We start from the raw sequence: 17302 nt of genomic DNA, 5'->3' as shown, positions 1-17302 counted from the left end.
CACCACACGCAGCCTATTTTGCTCCGCAAACGCTTTACTTGTACACGTTTTTCATAGCAGGTTTCGGCAAACAGGCTGGCGAAGGGGAGAAGGGCTGCTGCTGCACTAGAGTTGGGGGGGAGGGAGCCATCTTCCAGGGGCGTAGAGAGTCTAGTGGCTGGCCCACGAACTCTGGGGGAGGGGGCGTGCGGAGGGTCAAGGGGCTGCTTTCCTTGGGAGTCGGGGCTGGTGCCCCCTCGGCCCTCCTTCCCACCCGCCCGGCTACCCTGCCCTCTTTCCTTAGGCTCCGCCCCAGCCTTGGTCCAGCGTCCCCGCCCTCCGGGTCTCCCGGAGTCCGGCCCTGCCCGCGGCTCTCACCCAGGCTGAGGGACCTCTGGGTGGACCCGAGTTTGTGGCGGCTGGGCTGGCAGGACTTGGGAAGTCGGAGGTCGGGGAGTGGGGCTCGGTTCCGCGTCCGGTCTTCTGGGGGTGTCCGCCCGGCCAAGTTAGGTATCTGGGAGTAGGGGCTGCGCGCACCTGGCCCCGGGGAGGCCGGGAGGAGGACAAGGAGAGGCTAGTCCTGCCCGCAGGTCCCGAGTCAGGGTTGGCCCCTCGGTGGGTCCCGCCCGGCCCGGGGCGCACCTGCTTTGTGCAGTCTGTGCAGTGAGCGCTCCAGCTCGGCGCCCGAGAGGCCGCCCAGGCGCGCGGCCTGGCAGAAGAAGGTGAGGCTCGCGTGAGTGCGCACCGCGCCGCTGGGGCCACGGGCCCGGCCCTTCCAGCCTGGGTTCAGCCGCAGGGCCCGCTGCTTCTTCGTGTAGTAGCTGGAGGGGAGGGGAGGGGAGGCGCCCCCGCCTAGTCAGACCCCGCCTCCCCCCACCTCTGTGTCTGGAAGGCCCGGAAACCAAAGCACGACAGGAACGGACCCAGAATTCAGGGCTCCCGATTCTGGGGCAGGAGCCTCAGGGCACCCGGCCCGGCAGCATCTGCTTCCCCCATCCTGGGCCCTGAAGCTGGGGACAGGGGCTTACCTCATCACTTCCTGCACCACTTTGTGGGGCAGGAAGCCCTGGCTCATCAGCTTGAACAGCATTTCTAAGAAAAGGGTTTGCAGGCCCTGAGGGTCATAGAACCGGCTGTTCCTCACCTGGCCTGGGGGTCAGAGATCAGAGGGGAGGGTGAGGAGGAATCTCCCCTCAGTCCAGGCCTTCCCACTCCACCAGCCTTGCCCCTCACCCAAGCACTGAGCCAGGCGGTGGCTGTCAGTAAGGACACCTAGGAAGTCTTTGAAGCTTACAGTTCCGTCACCTGGGAAGAGAGAGAGAGGAAGGGGTTTTGTGGGTGCCTCCTCTGCAGAAGGCCTACCCTGCATATGCTTTAGAGGCTTGTTTGCAGTTCCTTCCAGACATCAGAGAATCCAGTCCCAATTCTAGCCAAATGTCAATCCCAGTTGAATGGGGGAGAAATAGTCCCTGCCCTGGGGGATCCCCAAGTCAGGATTAGGATTAACACAGCAGAAATATGTTTAGGGGCCATGGGATAGATGTATTGATCAGAGCGGGCTTCCTGGCAGAGGAAACTTTAAAATAGGACCTGGCTAGGGAGTCTGTGGGCACAGGAGACATTCTCCAGGGCCAGAAGTGAAGGAGGACAAAAGGCCAGGGGTGGGGATACCCACCATCCAAGTCTGCCTGCTGCAGAGCCTCACACATCTCCTGTGGGCTCAGCTGGATGCCCACATTGCGCAGGGCAGCTTTCATGCTGCGCATGTCCACGGTGCCTGTCGGGCTAGAGCTGAACAGTTTGAAGATCTCCTGGAACGCTGAGGGCAGGGAGGGAGGCAGGGAACAAGGTGAACCCACACACAGGGGCCCAGAGATCGGACCAGTCTAGCTCAGAATGGGACTGAAGACTTGGATCTCTCCAACACTGGGGGCATTATAACATTTAAAGAACAACAGTGGCTACTGTGTGTTGGCATTTGTTAAGTTTTCCGTTCAATTCTCATGTTCAAAACCTGTGTTTGGACATGTTGGTATGAAAAGACATTCAAAACTTGTGTCCAAGGTCACATCACCAGGAGACTGGGCAGGGCTGGCCGTTGGACTCTCGCTCTGGAGCTGCAATGCTCTGAGGCTCCAGGGCCCTGCTGGCACCTGGCATTTAGCAGGCACTGAAGATTAATGATGGTGAGTAAAATTACTCTGCTTTGAGGGGCCCCTGCCAATATTACAGTGGCACTGGGGTTCCTTATACCCCTGACCCCATAGCCCCAGATTCTACGGGGGGGCGGGGAACTCAGATTATTTTTCCCTATCCTCTCTCCCAATTTCCTTCCTCCCTTCCTCCTTCCATGCTGTCCATCCTTCCATCCATCCATCCATCCATCCATTATCCAAATACCTTTCTATCCACCAATCCCTCCCTCCCTTCTTTTACACACACACACACACACACACACACACACACACACACACATCAGTGAGCCCTGGAATTGTAAAGATTAGCCAATTAGCCTGGCATTGAGGAATGGTTACAATATGATTGTTCCCAATGGCCCCAGACTCTGGGGAAGTGACCCCTTGTAGTTCTGCTGTGAGTATGCCCTTGTTCTCCCCTGCTCCTGGCCCTGGGGCCCTCACCTGCCAGCAGCCGGGCTGTCAGGGGTAGCAGGTTCTCATCTGCAGAGCTGCTTCAGGAGGAAGAGAGTGGAAAGGAGCTTTGCACCTGCTGCAGAGAGATGTCGGGGCCAGGCAGGCCTTATTCCAAACCCAGCACCTCAGGCCCACTCTGCAGTCCCTACCCTTACCTCTGAGACCCTGCACCTGAGCCTGATTTCACTGAGCTGGTAGCTGCAAGGTGCTTGAACCCTCTGGCCCTCCGGGAGCACTGCTCAGCCCCTGTGGCCACGATGGATGCTGGCTCCCTCTGGGCCGGCAGGGCAGTGGGCTGCTGAGGCCTCCCCTTCTGCATCCTGCAGGGCTGCTCCTCTCCTGGGTCCTGTGTGGGCAGTCTTCGAGGCTGCTGGGGAGGCCTTGGAGGCAGGGGGAAGACAGGGCTGAGGGGCCCCGGCCACCCGGGGGCTCAGACTCCAGGGACCCTGAGACCAGGCTCAGCTCTACCTCCTCCCAGCCCCCCCCCCCCCCCCCCCCCCCCCCCCCCAACCAGCCTGCACTCACAGTCCCTTATCCAGGGGATTCTGCAGGCAGAAGCTTGTACCAGCAGACCCTTGGCCGGCCCTGCTTACCTGTATGCTCCCTGTGCCGATGACAGGGATCTCCTGGTCTTCTGCCTTCGGCTGCCTGAAAGGCAGAGTCACAGGCTCTGAGGCTGGTCCAGTGCCCCAGGCCCACAGCCCTCAGGCTTGCTCTGGGTTGGACTTTTACATCTTTTGGCAAGGGTGCACTCTCCCTCACCACAGGCCTGCTTCTCTTGGCAGGGCGACCTGCTGTTCTACTCTTTTGAGTTTCTGCTCCCCTTAAAGCATCCGAATTTGCAACTCCACTCCAGAAGCTAACACAGGCTGGCAGAGGCCCAGGGAGAAGCAGGCCTTAGAGTCCTGAAGTCGGGCCTTGGGAAGGAGGGGTCTAGCCCAGGGTGGGCCTGTGACCCACCTTACCCCAGGTCCCCTGGGAAAGAAGGATCTCCTCCTCCAAACCATGTAAACTTACAAATCATAGTTCACAAAATACTCCTGGAAGATGTTCCCCAACAGCCCAGCGCCTCCAGGGATACTCACCTCTGCATCTCCTCCTCCTTCCTCTTTCCAGTTTCCTGCCCCTGCCCCCCCCCCCCCCCATTCCCAACTGTTACGCCTTTCTAATCTCACCCTCCTAGGCCCTGGGCACCTCCCTCTTCAGCCCCCTCTCAAGGCAGGGCAGGCTCTTGGGAATCTGCGAGGCTGAGCTTTCACTTGACAGGGAGCCTTGGCACTGCTGGGTCTGGAGGCTGACCAGGGCCCAAGCTGTGGCTCTGCCTCCCCCTCCCCTCTCTCCCCGACTTCTGAATTCCCTTCCCTGCTTTGCTCCCAGCTCTCCTCTTCCAGATCTTTCTCTGGAAAGACATTGCCTGTCCTCCCCCAACATGGGGAGACTTGTGCATTCGTGTGTGTGTTTAGCACATGTGTCTGGCTAACAGAGATGCATGTTTATGTGTGCTTGTGCACGTGGGACGTGTGGAACTGAGTGGATGTGTGTATGTGTGTGCCTGTGTGCTGTATGAATCAGCGGCTGGTGTGTGTGTGTCTGGGCTGCATGGGGAAGTACATCATTACATATGGGCTCTCCCCTACATTTTGAGATACTTCTAGTTCCAGGCTGTGGCCCCTAGCGGGGCAGTCCTTTGGCTTCTTTCTTCCCGTACCTTCCAGCCCCTGGACATCGTGCCTTCCCCATGCCAGGCCCCCACACTAGACAGAAGAACTCCCTTCAAACTCACCTCCTTGCCCAGCCAGCCCACCCCCAGGAGGTCCCCCCTAAAATGATCCCAACACGGCTTCAGGCCGAGAGGAAGCCTCGCTTCATGACCTAAGACAGCCAAAGACTCAGAGAAGGTGCCAAGGTCTCCCCGAGACTGGTCATGAGCCTCTGCCGCAGGCTGAGAGGTCTGGACAGGTGTGAGTGAAGTGGAACAAGCCAGGGGCAGTGAGTAGGGGCCGAACATGGCTGGGTGAGCCTCTGGGGACGGGCGAGCAGGGGGGCTGGGGTAGCTAAAAAATGAGGGTGGGTTAAAATTCATACCACACAATATGTTAACTAACTAGAATTTGAATAAAGTCTTGAAAGAAAAAAAAAATGGGTGGCATCCCTAAAAAATTGAGACCAGGACGCCACAGCCAGGTAAGCTCACTAGTCCAGAGCGTTTGCACAAACAGTCTGAGCCGGAGGCCAGCACTGGAGGCTTTACTGGTTTTGTCTAGTCATTTCTCTGGGGAAGTGGGGGACGACACCTTAAAATGGATTTTCAGCAATAATGGACTCCCTTTCCTGGTTCCCGGCACCGAGCTGCAACGCAAAAGAGAGAGTGTCATTTGGGCCCCAGTGGCAGGGTCAGGGAGAGGGGTGAGCCCAGAGGCCTCTGCGAGGAGGCCCCCCGGGGTAAGAGGGCCTCTTCCTGCTGCACGCTGATAGGCAGCTGACCTTCTGTGGTGTCCATTTGTCACCAGGAAGCAAGGGCCGCTGGAGAGCCATGTTCTCTCACACCATGCTCCACAGAGGGGTCCTGGGCCTGGGGCCATCAGGTTCCCAGCGGGGCGGATGCTAACTCAAACATTTCCCATGAGAGTGAGGCCATCTACCCTCTGGGGACCAAGCTTCCTAACCCTAACTTCCCATGTTGAACCCAGGTCCTTGCCTGGGCCCCGAGATGCTCACCCTCCATGGTCCCTGGGGCCTCCTCCAGCCCTGGCCCTGGCACCGAGCCTCAGTCCACTGGAACCTTGTTTCCAGCAGCCTTTATGAAGTCACTGAGTTTGAGACATCACAGCGTGCCCCATCCCCTACCTAGTCCCTCATTCCATTTCCACCCCCCATCCAGCTGTGTGAAGAGTGGGCCCGCCCATCCTGGAGCACCCCCTGTGGTGGGAAGCCGTGAGCCAGCCTCACTTACTCTTTCATGTCTCCTTGAGGCAGAGGGGACATGGCCGGTGGCTGGAGAAGCTTCACTTCTCCTTTAATGGTGGCCCTCTTGATCCCCGGCTTGCTGAAGTCGAGGTAAGGGTGGGAGAAGTTCTTGTCTTGTGGCTTCTGAGCTTTCTGTGACTCCCTGGCTTTAAGTGGTGGTCTATCTGGCAACTCCTTAGTAAGCTTTTTCTTCTCGGGCTGGTCCACGGCCACCTGGGTGGTGGGATCTGTAGAAGGCGCCTCGGCCTTCTGGGGTGGAGCTTTGATCATGTGCTCCAAGTTGGGCAAGTCCATCTTGCTGGAAGAGGCCACAGCCAAGGAAGAGGCAAAGTTGACCAGCTCTTCCAGACCGATGGCTGGTGAGAGACTGGAGGAGGATGGGTAGGGGTTTGGTAGCTGTTGGGAGTCTGTGGCTGGCGGAGCTGGCTGGGCACTGGGGGTCTGGAGCTGCTTCTTGGAGCACGTGGTGTCCTTGGGGACAGACTGCTGGCCCAGATGGCTAATGGTCTTACCTTTGTTCTTGCCCAGCTGAGTGTCAGTCATCCGTTCCAGGCTGTGCTCCGAGGCCTGGATGAGTTTGTCTGCCCAGAAGAGGTGCTTAGAGGTCTGCACACAGATAGAGCGATGGTTGGTGGACACCTGGTCCTCCTCTGCTGAACTCAGGTAGCTGGAATTTGGCCTGATGCTCCACTGGCTGATGTCAGGCTGCGTGTCGGGCTGCGTGTCGGGCTGCGTGTCAGGCTGCGTGTCGGGCTGCGTGTCGGGCTGCGGGTCAGGCAGCGTGTCGGGCTGGAGGGACTCTATCCTATACTTGAGTTGCTCGGAGTCCTCGGCCTTCGGCTCCACCTCCAACTCCAGTTCTGGCTCTAGATCCAGGCCCACCTTGTGTGGAGGCTCTAGTTCTAGCAATTCTTTCTCCAGCTGTAAAGTTTCAATTAAAGCTGAGGAGGCCTTGCCCCTGAGGTCCTTCCTGGTGCCAGTTCCCCGGCCCTCTCTCCTGCCTTCCTCCTTGTACTGCCCTACCCCCTATCACTCACTCCCTCCCCTCCACTTGCCTCTTTGCAGAGACCTGCCTGGGGCAGAAGGCAGGGTGGGGTAGGTGGTGAGGGTGGGTGTGCAAGAACATGCCAACACTGGCCTGGTACAGGGGCCTGGAATTGCCAAAGATTTAGGGAAGATGGGCCTTATAGAATCGAGCCCCTTACCTACTGCTTCCCCATAAGAGGTGACCCTGCCTACTGTTACCTTGATCTCATCTTCCTCTTGTACCAGCTGGAACTGGGGTTGGTTTTTGCTACCCCTACAACAGAAGGAGACAGAGTGGATGACAGACCTCCATGGGGTGGGTGGGGTGACTCTAGGGGGATGGAGGTCTCTGGGGCCCTCAAGACCCGCCCCCCCACCTTGTACAGGGGCTGGCAAGATATCCCTGGCTCCTCCACTCCCTTCACATCTCTGCATCCACCAAGAATTCTGGACTAGCATTTTCAATCTTTAGTGAGTTTAGGAAGTGCCTGGAGAGCTGGCCAAGTTGCCCCCTACCCCAAAGAGGGATCCGGTTAGTTGGAGGTAAGGCCCAGGGTTCTTCATTTTAATCAAGTATTCCAGTGAGCCAATGGAGCTCGCTTGGAGAATCAGTGCCCAGAAGTTGGCTCTCTATGGATGAGGAAGCCCAAGGCAATGCCCTCCTCCTGACTTGCCCAACCTCAGCTTGGCAGATCTGAAAGGCGGAGGATGTGTGTGTGTGTGTGTGTGTGTGTGTGTGTGTGTGTGTTTAGGATCCCTTCAATTCTTATTGGCAATTTGCTGGCACCTGGGCCAGTGCCCTCAGTGCCCAGCCATTGGGACTCCGTCTCCTTCCTCAGGCATCTACCTGCCCACCCTCATCTCGGGTGGCTGTGTCCTCAGAGCAAGGCAGAAGGGGTCTGTTCCCATCCATGTCCCCGAGTGAGCCCCTCCACCCCTCAGCCGTTACTAATGTCAGGGGCTGGAGGCAGAAGCAGAAGAGCGATGGTAGGACTCTCCCCACAACACTGCCCTTGGGGAGATTGTGGAAAGAAGCAAGAGGAAAGGAGATCCTGGGTTGGGGGTGTGTGAAAACTTGGCAGTGGTGGCAAGGGGTAAGGGTTGGTGGGCCTGGAGGGTGAGGAGTTGGCTCTCACTGTGTATCCACAATGTCCACTGACTCCTTGCCACAGCAGGGAAATCCACTGGCACCTGGCAGGGAGAAGGAGGTGAGGGCAGAGGAGCTGTAGGTGGGGACCTCCCTGGAGGGTTCTGGAGCCTGGGCAGGTGCTGCTGCTCCAGCTACCCCTTCCCTCCCTCCCTCCCTATCCTGCATCTCAGCCCTTTCCCTCCCCCTCTTCCATACTGCCCCTTGCTCCCTGCTCTGTCTGGTGTCACCAGCCCTGCCCTTCACATCTGTGCCCCTCCATGCTCAAATCTGCCTTTCCTTTATCTCTCCCCTATCCGTCACCGTCCTCCACAAGGATGGATGCTAACTGGCTTCACTGCCATTATGGAGTGCTGCCAGCCCAAGCATTGTGTTGGGCACTTTCTGTGCTTTATTTCATTAATTCAACACACACAAAAAATGAGAAGAGGTTCATTTGCTCAAGGTCTCTCATCTGATGGTTGCCGACATTAGGAACTGAATGCAGGTTTGACTGAAGAAATTCTTAACTCTCTACTCAGGAGTCTGTGACTGCGTGGGGACCCGCCCCCCCCAACCTTCCATTCCTACTCCTCTGCCACCTTTCTCCACTCTTCTCTGGCCAGGCTTCAGATCTGTCACTCACCCTAATCCTGGCCCCTCCTACCCTGAAGCCCTTCCTCTCCTCCAGACTTTTCACCCTATCACATCCTGGGGTCACCCACACCCCCAGTGCAGGCCAAGGTTCTCACTCCTAGGCAGATCTGAGGTGACGCTGACAGCAATCTGATTTCTGAGTTCCCATCATTCTCTGCAGAAGAGACTGAACAACACCTTGGGGAAGGTTTCCCTACCCCAGTAACCTCCCTGGAGGTTTGTATCTTTTACTGAAGAAGCTGCTTTTTCATCCTCTGGGGGGTTGGAGCACCAGGCTGTCCCATTCTCTCTTCCCTGGGGTAGTAGATGAGGGTTGATCGTGGACCTGTCATGGCACTGAGAAAGCTGGATCCCCCGAGCCTCAAGTGTGGCAGGAAATGACAGCCTCAGCTCTGGCTAAGAATTGCTCCCAGAATTATATCCAAAGGATCAGAATGTGCCATGGCCTCTTTCTAGAAATGTAGAGGCTGTTTCTGCATCTAGGATTTGGGCACATCCACATTCCTCCTGGGCCTGGGCACCTTGGATCAGCCGCATGGCCAGGCTAAGAATGTACTTTCACGGATAGGCTCCCAAGAGCCAGCTCAGTGGTCTCTGGAATCTTCTACCAACTTGACTGCCACGTTCTCTTGGCTTCTTCCCCACGTCTCTCCATTTCCAGCTCAAATCTACCCCCCAGTGCTGCTTTTCTCCAGGCCTCTTGGCTCAGAGCCTTCCTTTGTTCACTTTTCAAAATTTCCCTGGACAATAATCAACACCCATGGAAGCCTAAAACCCTTCCATGGAGAGCAACTGGGTGTGGATAGGAAGAGAAAGTGTTATAGTATGAACCTCATCATGGCACTAGGGGTTGAAAGCAAAAGTCTGAGGTTGACTCGACTAGGGACCTCTATGCCCAACTTGGGAATGTTCTATTAGGGATTCAGGTGACCTTCTGTAGTGTGTGAAATAATTTTAGTTTCCAACTTCTGATTGTTGTGTATAGAGTTGTATGTCCTGTAGCCATCCTAAAGTCCTATCAGTTCTAGTTTTTTGTTTTGTTTTGTAGATTCCATAGAGTGCTCTACATAAACAATGTGTATGACTAGGGCGCCTGGCTGGCTGTCAGTAGAGCGTGTGACTCTTGATCTCAGGGTCATGGGTTCAAGCCCCATGTTGGGCGTAGAGATTACTTAAACAATTTTAAAAAATTATGTGTGTGACTCAAGAGAGTTTTACTTCTTCCTTCCCAATCTGGATGTCTCTTATTTCCTTTTTCTGCTTTAGTGTACTGAGAACAATGTTTAGTACAATGCTGAATAGAATTGAGAGTGGACATCCTTGCTTCATTCCTGACCTTAGGGAGAAAGCATTCAGTATTTCACCACTAAGTATGATGTTGGCTGTTTTTTATGATGCCCTTTATCATGTTGAGGAAAGTTCCCTTTTATTCCTAGTTCACTTAGTTTTTACAAATTTTTATTCTTTTTAGAGAGAGAGAGTGTGTGTGTATACAAAGGCAGGGGAGGGACAGAAGGAGAGAGGGACTCCTGAGCAGACTCCGTGCTCAGCACAGAGCCTGATGGTGGGCTTGATCCCACGACCCTGAGATCATGACCTGAGCTGAAATTGAGTTGGACACTTAACTGGCTGAGCCACCCAGGCTCCCTTTAGTTCACTTAGTTTTTAGTTAGAAGAGATGTTAGATTTTGTCTGATGCCTTTTCTGCATTTATTGAGAGGATTATAGTTTTTCTGTTATATTCTTTTGTTTTTATTTTATTTTTTAGTAATCTCCTCACCCAATGTGGGGCTCTAACTCATGACCCTGAGATCAAGAGTCACATGCTATTCTGACTGAGCCAGCCAGGTGCCCCTGTTTTTCTTTTATATTCTGTTATTATATGTTATATATAAGATGCTATAACATGAATAATGTTATATGTTATTGTTAATAATTCTCTTATTTATGGTGAAGTAAGTTTTTTTTTTTTTTGTAAGTTTTGAATGTTAAAATCAATCTTACATCCCTGAGATGAATCTCATTTGGTCATAACGTATTATCATTTTATACAGTGTTGAATTTGATTTGCTAACTTTTTAAAAGAAATCTCACATGAGGTTCATGAAGTATATTGGTGTATAATTTTCTTACATTGTCTTTGTCAGACTTTGATATTAGAACAATGTTGGCCTCATAGAATGAGTTGGGAAGTATTCTCTCTGCAGTTTTCTGAAAAGGTTGTATAAAATTGGTATTATTTCTTCCTTATGCTTAGCAGAATTCACAGGTGAAGTGTGTGAACCTGAGCCTGGAGTTTCCTTGTCCATTTCATCTAAGTTGGTAAGTGTATTGGCATAAATTGTTCATTATTTTTTTATTATTCTTTTTATATCTGTAGATTCTGTAGTGATGCCACCTCTTTCATTTCCCATATTGGTAATTTTTGTCTTCTTTCTTTTTGTCTTGTTTAGTTTGGCTAGAGATGTCAATTCTGTTGATCTTCTTGAACCAGACAGAGATATGTCTGTTTCCTGCCTGATCATACTAAAGTGACATCTGCCAGGGAATCAGTCCTGCAGTTCCCAATCAGCTTTTTATGATTTCACTCTTAAACATGAACAGCCAAGCATCACCAGACATTTGAGGAAACTTCCCACATGCAATTGACAGATTAAGAGAAAAGATGACTCTAGATTACCAGAGGTTATTTGGGAAACAGAAAGGAGCTTTAAAAATACCTAAACCCTTAAGTGATTCTGGGATATAGATATTCAACTATAGATATTGCATCCAAAAAGCAAGAACAGGATGCTCTTAAAAAATTAGGAGAAAGAAAGAGCTTTTGGCAAAAAGACTTGGAAAATAAAACAGAAAATCTTCCCAGAAAGTAGAACCAAAGTATCAAGACTATGTGAGAGAAAATGATCAAGAGGCAGTACGGTTCTGAGTTATAGAAAGGAAATCCAGAAAGAATAGAGAACATAGAAAAGGAAAGAGACATCAAAATTTTCATGAACTGAATGATGTCATTGGCTTAAAAGGGTTCACTGAACACTCAGCATTATAGATGTCAAAAGATCCTTGCTGTGAAAGTTCATTTGCACCAGGAACAAAGAATTCTTAAATGCTTCTAGAGTAGAAAAACCAGTCACCTACAAGGGGAGAGGAATCAATTATACTGACAGCAGAGTTAGCAACAATGGCTGCCTTAAAAATTTTGAGGAAAATGTTTTTTAAAGTATAGGTTTATATCCAGCCAAACTATCATTTCAGACATGGAATGACTTACGAAATTTACTTCCTCTTTTTTTTTTTTAAGGAAGTTATTTGAGGATGTGCTAAAAACAAAATAAAAGGTGTGAAACAAGAGAGCCAAGAAGGAAATAGTGGTCCACCCACTATTAGGAAAGCGGCTAAGTCCTAGGATGTTAACTGTAGAATGGCAAGATGATGAAGGGTTCTGGGTAGTAGATTTCTGAAATAAAGAAAACTTGACAGAATAGTTAACTAGATGAAAACTAAGACTGATAAAACCAAAGAATATAAGGAAAAGGCAACCAGAAACTCCAGGAAAAATGAAAAGCTGTCTGAGAAAGAAAAAGTAACTGTGGTACCTTTATTGGTTGTGCAGTCAACAGTAGTTATGTAGTCACAACAATTCAGGGTTTCAACTTTCAGAATCAACATATAAATAAAAATTGAAAAACATAGTTGTGGTTATAGGACAATGTAAGTGTTACCAACCTTGATAAAAATACAGGTTAGAGTTGCTGGGAGGTGGGAGGGCAGGAGGAAAGCTGAAGGGAAAGGTAGGGGCACTAAAAACTTCATCTTACTATGTGTGGTATCAAAAGATATTGTCTAAAGTGATGAAAAATAAAGATATAAGTATATTAAACTTACAAAAGCATCAGCAGACTAAAAATGATGTTGGGAGGATGGGGAAGGGTGGATCCATTAGAGCAGGAAGGTGATAATGTCTAGAACTGATAAACCAAGAAAGATAGCTTGTAGAAAGATAAGAAGGTAATTAGAAAAACAGTTCAAATGAAACAATTGTGGTTGTTCTGAGGAGTGAGACTGGGGGTGTGCTATAGAGGATACTTGCTTTTCATCACCGAGTAAACTCTTCAGTGCTATTTAATCACATGCATAAATTTCTTTGATAAAATTAAATGTTGAGCCCTTGAATAAGGGCCATGCACTGTTCTAGGGGACACAGTGATGAACACACACAGCCTCTGCCCTCTTGGGGCTTCCAAGCCTGTGGCTGGGACCACAGAAGCTCCTCCAATCTCTATTTATTATTCCCACTTCTCCTAAGCTCTAGACTCAAACTCCAGTCACCAACTGCACATCTCTCCCTAAAGGTATCTCTCGCTGGTTAGGGCCTTAGATGTCTCCTATCTCTGAAATGTTCCTTGCTTTCTGTTGTGATGATGCTCAGGGCTTTGCTTTCTGGAGACCTTCAGAGCTCCAACCCTTGCGTCTATCTCCTCCAGTTGCCTCCACCCACTCCCTGCAGACCTCTGAGCACAGGACCTCTTGCTGACCCTTATTAGAGCTGGGCAGACTGTGTGGGCTGCCCATTTTGAATCTCTGATCTGCTACACACAGAGTCTGCAAGGTGGATGCTCAGCAAAAGTCTGTGCAAAGAAATGAATTCTTCATCCTTCTCACCCTGCCAGACCATGTGGCTTGTCCTCTATTTTTCACCTCAAGTTCACACTCTTATATGTCCAGATTCGAGTGTGGCCCGCATGATTTGTATGCCTGACCCATCTTCCTTTCTAATCACTCAGATCTTGATCACCCCCTCTTCCCCTGATAATCCTTTATGCTAACACCCAAATTAGAAACCTGGGTTGTGACCCCCCTCACATCTCCAGCTTGACTTCCCCTACCTCTGATGTTGACCTTTTGTACAGGTCCCTTTCTCCATCCCTACTGCTTCTCCTCACCTCCCAACACCAAAGTCAACACAAACCTAGGACTGACTACCTTCTGGCTGAGTGCTTCCCATTTTGCCTCCTCTTAGCCACTCTGTGCCCATGTGGTCATGACTCTGCTCTCACAGATGAAACTGCACAGGTCACACATCTGGTAAGAGCAGTGCCTTGACCCGAAGAACCCAGGTCTGACTGGCCACTGTGTTCTTTGAAATCTCTTTAGGCTTCTAGCTGGACCACTGCAACCATATTTCCCTCCAATTTGGGCTTAATGACCTCAGAGTGAGCCTGCTGTATCACACCAGCCTCTGGTCACATCCAGGCTATAGAGTGGCTTCAAAGATCCTGTGTGGTCTGCCCTCTGCCCTCTGGTTGCATCTCCTGGTAGCCCGCTCCTTCCTTGCCCCGAGTGCAAGCTCCCCCAAAGCAGCTTTTGTGCCTAAGTGCCTTTGCACCTATTTCAGACACTCAGAAAGTCTTACATCTGGCAAAATCCTACTCATCCCTGACAGGCCAACTCACCTCCCCGGTGTCATCTTCTGTGTGACACACCTAGCCGTCCTACCCACATTTTAATTTTTAGTTAACTCATCAGACTCAGGGCCTAACACAAGACTAAGAGCTGAAGGGGGTGCAATAAATGTCACAGGAGTGATTTAAGGTGTCTGCATAAATTTGTCACCCCACGAGTTTGGGAAAGGGAAAAGCTGCTCTCTGGTTGTTGGTTCTTGGCACATTTTTAATGTTGGCCCATGTCCTGGGAGAGAAGGTCCCAAGAAGAAAGCCCCCATTTCAGTGGAGACCTAAAGGGCACACAGCTTTTTGCTCATTGCTAGAGAAGAGTGCAAAGGCCAAAGGAGGCCAGTATTTGTGGAAGCCAACTGCTTCTCTCTGCAAAGCCTCCAATCGTCAGCCAGGAACAACTGAATGTGATTTGGGGGTTATGAGCGGTTTGGGACAATTCATGAGTCGTTGCTTCCGCGTGCCCAGAAGCCCTCCAAGAGTCGCCAGAACCTGCGGCCTTTACTCCAAGGTGTGCCTGCGTGCCTGTGCGCACAAGCTCGTGCACCGCGGGGCCCAGGCCCGATTCCCCGCCCCTCGCCCGCCCCGCCCCGCCAGCCCCTCGGCGCCCGGCCCCGCCGCGCGCCAGCCCGCTCCCACCTGTCACCCCCATGCTGACCGAGGCTCTGTCAGGGAGGCAGGGAGCGGGCTGGTGGCTGCTGCCCCTCCGCCTCCAGTGCGCTCTTTGGCTGGGGGCTTTGGGGGGCGCCGGAGATGCTGGGGGCGCCGGCGCCTGTGATGTCGCCAGCTCTGTTACGTCCCTGCCGCCCGGGGGGGGGGGGGGACGCCCCGGATTCCCGGCGGCGTGTGGGCGGGCAGCCGTTGGGGGGTGGCCCCCAGAGGGGCCGGAGCGCTCCCCGAAGACGTGGGCTGCGGGGCTCTTCCCAGCAGGCCCAGAGGGAGGGCCACCGGGAAGCTCGGATGGCCTTGCTCCTGCCCCCTCCTGCGGTGCAGGACCCCTCCGGCCTTGACCCCAAGTGTGCACGTGTCCAGGCAACACACACATACATACTTGAGCAAGACTTCAGGGAGTGTGGAGCCAGATTTGACGAGGTGCCCTGTGTGTCAGTGGCATCCATCCTCAGATGGGCCCCTGCCCCATCACCCAGGAACCCACTCCTGAAAGTCACCTGGTCACTCAGGGCTGGGAGAGGGCTGGGCGATCTTTGTTCTGGGCTCCTGGTGTGCTCCCACCTATCCACGTCAGGACATTGCCCAGGCCTTCTCGACCTCTCTTCCTCAGCCTGGCAGTGTTTGACCAGGGACTGGGTGGGGCAAGATGCGACTGGCTGGAGCATCTTGCCTAACTGGTTTGAATGGATAGGGCAAATATAGGACTGGAAGCTCTCACTGGGAGGATGGTGGGAAAAGTAACCTCACTCAAGGGCTACAAACAGTTCTTGCCAAATATAAAGGGCAGCCTTGACCAGATCCCACCAAGAAGGCGCAGGGAGGCAGCTGTTAGGATCTGAGGTAGGCAAGAGTGGGGACAGCCATGCCCTAACACATTTGTCATCACCCCAAACTTTATTGCTTACAAAGAGTACCACCCGAACTCTGCAGTACCAAGGCTGCAGCTCTTTATGTGCTGGGGGCCGGGGTCTCTCCCTGGGGAGCAGAATGGCTCGATGTGGATAGCTGGACAGAGGCCACCTTGGCAAGACACGGGGATGAGCTCTTCCCAAGGACTCCCAGGGGACACCCCTTACCTCCAGGAGTGGAGGCTAGCAGGCCCTCACACAAGGATTCACAGTTGATTAATGCTACATGAGTCCTGATCAGCCCCCCCCTGCCCACTGAAGAAGAGACTGGGTTGGGGAAATGGGGTAGGTGGTGATGGTGGTGGGGGGGCTCATCTTAAAGAAATCCAGAGGTTTGAGGGGTCATGCGCATGGAGACAGGTCAAGACTCAAATCCCTTCACCCCATCTCCTGGCCTGCTTTTGCGCATGCAGAACCACTGACCTGCCCTCTTTGAGGGCAGCCATGAAAGTGCTTTGAGGTCATCAGAGTGCAAAGTGCAGTTGGCATTGCCCCTGAGAGAGGGGAAGGGCAGGGCCAGTGTGAGTGTAAGGCCTGGGCTGTGTCTCAGGAAGCTGGTGTGCACGATGTCTAAAGCCGTGGCCGGAGGGAAGAGTAGCGCTCACACCTGCTACTTTCTTCCACATGGATGAGATCACACCCCATCCTCAGACTGCTCCCGTCGGCCAGGGCACCTACCACCCTTCACTTCTACAGATGAGGTGGCTGAGTGCCAGTGAGTGATGTGCAGCGCTGGGTCTGCAGCCGGGGCTCGAGGCCTGCTGCCCTGGGAAAGACTGGTGGCCAGCAGCAAAGGGACATGTGCTTGGGGACTGAGAACCATTTCACTTAGACATCTGTGGTCCTGGGCGGAAGCTGAGTTCGGCTCTGGACCCGTGTTGCTACACCCTGACGGTGTGCCATTGTCGTCTCCCAGGGAGACTTCCCAGCATCAGGCATGGCTCCTTCCCTGACTCTGTCAGAAGAGTTTCTAGATCTAAAAAGAGGCTTCGATGGCCACAAGAGGGGGGGTCAGAGGGCTCCCCTTTAGCCCAAGGGTGGGTACGCTTGCTGCCTCACTCCTGTACTGGACCTGAGTATGCATCCTCAGGCACTTGACACTCTCCCACCTGCTCTGAAGCCAAGGGACTTGCTCACCCCTTCTTGACCTAGGCCGGAAGCTACTCTACCCTGACGGCCAGCAAGTGGTCACTGATCCAAACACGTCAGGTCAGCTTGTTGTCTAGACCGGGGCAGAGAAGACCATCTTTGTTCCCCACGGGAGGAGGCCTCCTGCCTCCCTCCTCCTCCTCATGTGGGCACGAGGTGTTCTCCTGGCAGGGTCTGGCAGGTCACAGGAGATCCTGGGAGGCATTCTGCTTGTCCCTAGGCCCACCGCTGAGCCAGGGTTGGCAGATCCCCAGGAGCGGGCTGAGCCTGTGTGTCAGGGTCAGCACTGAGCACCGAGAAGGCAGGCTGCTTCTAGAAGAGCGGAGCCAGTGGTGGAAGGCTGGGTTAGGGCCTATTCTCCAGCTGGCCATGCTTGACCCTCCAGCTCCAGGCAAAGCTGCCATCAGGGGCCAGGGTGCACTGCAGGTCGATGCCCGAGTCTGGCACCTCCATGTCATACCGCACGGGCTGCCCATCCTTGGTCACCAAGCTGAAGGCTGCGGCTGGGATCTGGGGGCAGAGCAAACCAGCAGGCCTGAGATCGTGGCATGGGGCTCAGAGGCTGCCTAGAAGGGCAAAACTGGGGTCTCCTGAGGTGGGGCAGTCTCCCTCCAGCCAAACAGGCAGTCCTGAAGGCATACTCTCGCCTTTAGTCCTAGAGGACTCAGAGAGTCTCACCTGGCCCGAGGGTAGGTCCTGAGGACTCTTCAACTG

At 53.1% G+C, this 17302-nt stretch overlaps 2 protein-coding genes and 1 long non-coding RNA gene across 19 annotated transcripts in view; 1 reads left to right on the top strand and 2 right to left on the bottom strand.

The window, feature by feature from the left end:
- Positions 1–16: 16 nt before the first annotated feature.
- Positions 17–14604, bottom strand: SPATA32 (spermatogenesis associated 32). Of its 8 annotated transcripts, XM_038547050.1 has the most exons (14): positions 14499–14604; positions 7760–7814; positions 6843–6897; positions 6368–6518; positions 6110–6331; positions 3224–3278; positions 2786–3034; positions 2619–2668; positions 1655–1798; positions 1213–1284; positions 1008–1128; positions 622–800; positions 358–516; positions 17–171 (listed from the first exon to the last, which is right to left on the bottom strand). In XM_038547050.1, the coding sequence occupies exons 1-14, from the start codon at positions 14509–14511 to the stop codon at positions 35–37; spliced, it is 1662 nt and encodes a 553-aa protein (XP_038402978.1). In that variant the 5' UTR covers positions 14512–14604; the 3' UTR covers positions 17–34. The 8 variants fall into 8 exon arrangements, 4 of the variants coding, with proteins under 4 accessions (XP_038402978.1, XP_038402975.1, XP_038402977.1 ...); XM_038547047.1 differs by having other exon boundaries at positions 6110–6518; positions 14499–14603; XM_038547049.1 differs by having other exon boundaries at positions 2786–3010; positions 6110–6518; positions 14499–14603.
- The window catches only part of LOC111097342, a 25598-nt gene continuing 13768 nt past the window's right edge, over positions 5473–17302 (top strand). For 4 of the 9 annotated variants that reach the window (XR_005364351.1, XR_005364355.1, XR_005364350.1 and 1 more), the window contains exons 1-3: positions 5473–5687; positions 6126–6260; positions 10667–10728. This is a non-coding gene — a long non-coding RNA (uncharacterized LOC111097342). Of the gene's footprint in view, positions 5688–6125; positions 6261–10663; positions 10729–10859; positions 14291–17302 lie in introns of those variants that run through there. The other 5 variants (XR_005364353.1, XR_005364352.1, XR_005364349.1 and 2 more) reach the window with 3 other exon arrangements.
- MAP3K14 (mitogen-activated protein kinase kinase kinase 14) overlaps positions 15407–17302 on the bottom strand; it is a 46978-nt gene continuing 45082 nt past the window's right edge. For both annotated transcript variants that reach the window (XM_038547043.1, XM_038547044.1), the window contains exon 16: positions 15407–17098. In XM_038547043.1, coding sequence (XP_038402971.1) covers positions 16934–17098 — 165 coding nt within the window. In that variant the 3' untranslated portion in view covers positions 15407–16933. The remainder of the gene's footprint in view (positions 17099–17302) is intronic.

The sequence above is a fragment of the Canis lupus genome, chromosome 9 (genome assembly GCF_011100685.1).
Source record: "Canis lupus familiaris isolate Mischka breed German Shepherd chromosome 9, alternate assembly UU_Cfam_GSD_1.0, whole genome shotgun sequence".
Taxonomy (NCBI): Eukaryota; Metazoa; Chordata; class Mammalia; order Carnivora; family Canidae; genus Canis; species Canis lupus.
This window is presented reverse-complemented; position numbering and strand designations above follow the sequence as displayed.

Coding starts and splice junctions, on each gene's coding strand:
- SPATA32 (XM_038547047.1), bottom strand. Junction 6,519..6,842: donor AAGAGGAAGATGAGATCAAG/GTAACAGTAGGC, acceptor GAAACTTTACAG/CTGGAGAAAGAATTGCTAGA. Junction 1,799..2,618: donor GACAGCCCGGCTGCTGGCAG/GTGAGGGCCCCA, acceptor CCCTGCCCTCAG/CGTTCCAGGAGATCTTCAAA.